This window comes from Sinocyclocheilus anshuiensis, unplaced genomic scaffold, assembly GCF_001515605.1.
Source record: "Sinocyclocheilus anshuiensis isolate Anshui unplaced genomic scaffold, SAMN03320099.WGS_v1.1 scaffold2556, whole genome shotgun sequence".
NCBI classification, from domain to species: Eukaryota; Metazoa; Chordata; class Actinopteri; order Cypriniformes; family Cyprinidae; genus Sinocyclocheilus; species Sinocyclocheilus anshuiensis.
In genome coordinates, this window is record NW_015541097.1 from 86,546 (window position 1) to 91,909 (window position 5,364).

General features: G+C 36.1%; 1 protein-coding gene across 1 annotated transcript in view; it reads left to right on the forward strand.

Annotated features, from left to right (window-relative positions):
• LOC107690742 (brain-specific angiogenesis inhibitor 1-associated protein 2-like protein 2) overlaps positions 1 to 4,182 on the forward strand; it is a 10,103-nt gene extending 5,921 nt beyond the window's left edge. Inside the window, exons 10-15 of the mRNA XM_016489151.1 lie at positions 149 to 200; positions 299 to 491; positions 1,330 to 1,395; positions 1,468 to 1,630; positions 3,675 to 3,715; positions 3,852 to 4,182. Coding sequence (XP_016344637.1) covers positions 149 to 200; positions 299 to 491; positions 1,330 to 1,395; positions 1,468 to 1,630; positions 3,675 to 3,715; positions 3,852 to 3,924 — 588 coding nt within the window. The 3' untranslated portion in view covers positions 3,925 to 4,182. The remainder of the gene's footprint in view (positions 1 to 148; positions 201 to 298; positions 492 to 1,329; positions 1,396 to 1,467; positions 1,631 to 3,674; positions 3,716 to 3,851) is intronic.
• The last annotated feature ends 1,182 nt before the right edge of the window (positions 4,183 to 5,364 follow it).

Consider the following 5,364-nt stretch of genomic DNA (forward strand, 5'->3'; position numbering starts at 1 on the left):
TATATATATACTTATAAATGAAGATATGCATCAATGGCATGTTTTCCAATTTTTTGGAAAATATTTTCTCTTCTGTTCTCTTCTCTAAATGATGATGCTGTTCATAGATGTGTATGTTGAAACTTATGTTTCCGTGTCATTCTCTCAGCTTGATGTTAACCGTTGGGCAGAGCAACCACTGGGCACGGTTCCCTCTAGAGGTGTGGAGACCTTATTTTGAGATTCGAAAAAAACATCCGTGAACATTATGCACTATTTTTTGTGTTTAATATGACAAACTTCTACCCTTTCATCTCAGGCCCCTCCCCTCAGCCCAGTCGTTCCACCTCCGTCTCAGGATTGGCCGGAGGCAGAGTGATGCGAGCACTGGTGCCCCACCCTCCCTCTGCAAACTCCACCCTCCTCCCATTCTCCCGAGAAGAAACCATCACCCTATTCATTAAAGAGGCGAGGAACGGCTGGCTGTTCGGCCGCTCTGACAGCTCTGGACGGTGAGAGAAGTTTCACACCTTAATCCACACCATGTCTACTTTTATCCGGATACATATGAATACAGCGTTATCAAAATGATCTGTCCACAATACATTAGCATTTTTCAAGCTTTTCCAAAAGTTTCTCGTCAACACTGAAATGTCAGAAAATTATAAAATCATCTGTGCATGTGTAAAACATAATAATAAAAGCTCACTGAGATGATACTGAGAGACCAGACATAATAAAGTTCTCATGCTATTCTTCTGGCATTATTATTTTATTAGCAAAATAACTCACCAAGTGATCACAATTGCCGTCATGTTTTGCCACAGGACAGTAATTGTGAGTAAATACTCTGTTATCTTATATAATATGAAGATTGAACAAAGTAACATTTATTTTTAGCAACACTATGAAAGTGAATAACTCTTAGCAGGCATATACTGGTAATATTTAGATATCTATCAGTACAATATGCATCACATGCCTAAACATGCGTTATTTTAAAATGCTTCTGTTTTTACAGCCCACAGCTGCAACATGAACATGGCATTTTTTAATTTTATCCACATGGGAAAATGTCATCTAAAAGCTCAGTTTTCACAAGACAAAAATGCTGTCTCAGTGTGGATGGAAGGCCAATACATAGAGAAAAAGATGCATTTTCAAATGTATCTGGATTAGTGTAGTAGAAATAGCCTTAGACTAGGCTTTTAACCATAAAGTCCTAAATTCAAACTTCAGTGTCCATTCATGAAATGGAGAGTTCTCTTCAGTAATGCATTAAAATACACATACAACACTCAGATGGACCACCTGATTTTGTTTCCCGTTGATTCAATGTGCATTATTCAGGCAAGGCTGGTTCCCTGCTGCTTACGTAGGCCCCATGGATGAACCACCTGGACCACCTGATTCAAGGTAAGCCGATACTGCACATTTCCCAACACCTGCGCATCAGTCTCATGACCTTTGACCTCTTTCTCTGTTCAGTAGCAGCTCTTTCAGACGCAGCAGCAGTATGAGTAACCTCCTCAACCAACCTGTGAGCAGAAGCCAACAAACAGCTCCGACTGTACCTCCGCCACCGCCTCCAGCTCCGTCAACCAGATCCAGCAATTCCCGGCCGGTCACTCCCACCCCTTCGGAAAACAGAGTAAGACCTGTTCAAATCAACATAAGCAGCATTACAGTGATAGTTCACCCAAAAATGAAAATTCTGTCATTATTTACTCACTCTCACTCTGTATGAGTTTCTTTCTTCTGCTGAATACAAAAGAAGATATATTGAAGAATTTGGGTAACCAAACAGTTGACAGTAGCCATTGACTTCCAAAGTATTTTTTTTTTCCATGCTATGGAAGTCAATGGCTACCGTCAGCTGTTTGGCTACCAACATTTTGCAAAATATCTTTTTTTGTGCTCAACACAAGAAAGAAACTCATACAATGCCGGAACGACATGAGGCTGAGTAAATAATGGTAGAATTTACATTTTTGGGTGAACTATCCTTTTAACAACACATTTAGTTCAGAAATGTGACATATTTCTGAATAGAAATTTGAGAAGAAAAATGTATTTATTTTTTTAATTAAACTTTTAATTATATATATATATATATATATATATATTCAAATTACAACTTTTTTTATTAAAAATGCTGATGGATAAAATAAAAGGAAAATCCACTTTATCCATTTGCAAGACTGTGAAAAGTGATCTATATGACAGGTTGTTGAAGGTATTGTCAATTTCAGCCAAAAAGGAAAAAATATGTCTTGATGAAAGATTATAAAGGCAAACATTTTTGTCTTTGCATTGCAGCACACCATTTTTTGTGTATAGCTCACATTCAGAGAAAGAACATGTATTAGGAAAGTAAATAGGGTCCAGTTTGATTCATGCTGACTTTTATAACTGAAGAAAAGTGATCACTTTCTGTTTATTTCATCAAATAACAAATTAATATTACATGCAAAGTAAAAAAAAATAACATGCTGCAACTGTAATGGTAGTAATCCTTTGAGTGTGTTTTACATTCTGATGTGGTTTGTGATTTTTTTATTTTTTTTTGTAAGATTTGCTGATGCTCAGAATATTTTAAATCCCTGGAGAGATTCCTGACTGTATGAATGTAAATGTGCAGATGAGATGAGAACAGGCTGACATTGGATTTGAAGTGTTAGTTCTTACTGTGGCCAGCAGGGGCACTGTGGTGAAGTGCTGTTCTCCACCACACCTCATCCTGCATTTTGGTGGCTGCAAGGGGGCAGCTCTTTCTGCTGACGGTCTGTGTGTGTGTGTGAGTGTGTGTGCATGTGCATGCTTTGATGTGATCCTCTGATATACCACAACAGGGCTACAATTATATATGACCCTATTGCTTGCTGTTGCATTTGTTGTGGTGTGCCGTGGCTATATATATATATATATATATATATATATATAATATTGATCTATCTAATATAATTGTTTTATTGAAATACTGGATAATTTTAAAACAAGAGAAGCACCTGTAATATCATAATACATTGGCTTAATTCTTTTTTTTTTTTTTAATCTGTGTAAACTAAAATAATATAATCTTTTGTAAATTTAATATTTTGTCCAACATAGTAATACATCATAATGTTTTGCATAGTAGAATCCACTTAGATTTTCAGTAGTTATGAAATACCAGGCTGGTTTGATTGATGTTCTCTTGTGAGAATAGTACATTTTCGTATTAGTTTAAATGATTTAGCATCAGATGCCAAATTTAAATCGCACTGCCTAATTTTCATGTGACTTTTATACATGTATATAATGTAATATACATCCATAATGCTGGGGGCCACAAAATACAAGCTATATGGGCTGAATAAGGCTCCAAAATGAGGTACCAAAAAGGGGGGGTTGGGAGATTTATGATATATGATTCTTTCGAAGAATTTATGAGTTTAACGCTCTAAAGAACCCTTTTCCACTATAAAAAACCTTTTGTGCAGTGGAAAGATTCCATGGATGTTAAAGGTTAATCATAGAACCATCAATGCCACTAAAGAACCTTTATTTTTAAGAGTGTAGGAGCAATTAAGCAGTTAGTGTCAGTATAGTTCTCTAGATTCAGTATCAGTCTCCAGGAGAAAACATCACATTTGTCTGGTTTTGAAACAGTTCTAAAAAATCATCAGTGCTAAATAACTTTTTTTTTTTTACAGAGACAAGATAACTATGATTCTCGACCACAACTGTTTCCAAGGTTGGTAGAAGCATGTTTCATATCCATTAACCTCCTACTTGTGTTGCTTTTTTGTTTTCTCAGACACTAATATAATATCTATATGGCAGGTATTTGTGTTTAACATTATCTTTTTTTTTTCTCCCTCTTTTTACAGAGGCACAAATCCATTTGCCACTGTGAAGCTGAAACCCACCAAAACCAATGACAGATCAGCTCCACGAATATGAATAATATTTCTTCATCGGCTAATCAGTGCTGTATATTTTACTGTACATTGCTCAGCCATTTTCAAAAACATTAATCTTCCAGTGTAATCAGTACGAAGCATCACATTTAAGACAATGCAACTCAAGAATGATCAACGCTAGTCTTTAAAAGTTAATTAAAGCAGGTAGTTAAGACAATTTACCTTTACCTTCAGGCCGTTGGAGGGGCTGCGGCACCAAACAATTAATAACACTATATATAATGGCCTCATAAACATCTGGGCACATAAGTCACACTTAAAATTTATGAATTTCATGACGTGGCATATTCAAACAAACACTGTGGTCTTAGTAGATGTGTTAAGTCAGTTCTTCTCAAGTTCACACAGGTGTTCTATTAAATCACATTAACTATGGACATGTTGAACTAACATCTTATGAAACTTATTTTTGTGAAATGTTTGTCTTGAAACGTATCAAATGTCCACTTTGGTTTGATAATTTGTCATATAATGGAATGACATTTTTAAATGTGGCTTACATGTCCAAATATTTGGTAATTTCTGTGTATTTTAAAACATGACAACACTTCCTGGCTCTCTTGTCCTGTGTCCTCCAGTCCACTATAAAGAGCATCAGGTTTTGTGTGCTGGAGTTGTGTTGACCAAGCAGGAAAAGTAAATGCAGGTGAGCTCAAGTGCTTTTAAGTGCTGAGATAAGTGTGTCTTTTTCATCTTTACATTTTTAAATAATTGTATATGATATGCATTATGTAAGCAAAACACTTCTTAAAGCATCACGTGCCCTCCAAATGCATTTTATAAATGTATACTGTCATATTTGCTGCCATTGGGGCTGGTTTAACTACAGTTCTGTGTGGTCTGAGTCTGGGACCCCTAGCATCTCTGATAAGCGACTATCGGTCTCTCTCCCACTCTGTACTTGAACTTTGTCTCTCGGCTCAGTTAATTCATCTGACGTGCCCAATTATAAGCTGCCCTTAAATTGGCTGTTCTGTCTGCTTAAGTGCCTGTAAAGTGAATGTTCATTTTAACCTTGACAGTAATTGGTGTGACCTTCTCCTGAGGTGTCAAGCCCATTAGTACAAATCCATTTGTAGGGATGTTTTGTATTTCATCAGGAATTTTTTTTTTCTTGCTTAATTGATGCTGAATAATCCAAACAGAAATATGTGCCTATATCACAGCAGTAATTTGCGTCTGTAAACCAGTGATTACAGGAAAAGATAAAGTCTATCCTGTAAATATCTTGAACTAATTCTTTACATCTTGATCTGTTTAACAAATAAAATGTAAAGTCGATTCAGTGTCTCTGAAGGGGTCATTTATTAAGTGTTTGAGTGATCTGTTGTTAGGGAGTAACTAACTAAAAGTAGCAATGCCACTAACTTTTTCACATCCCATTGTACTTCCAGAATGTGAATGTTTCTGTAAGAATATA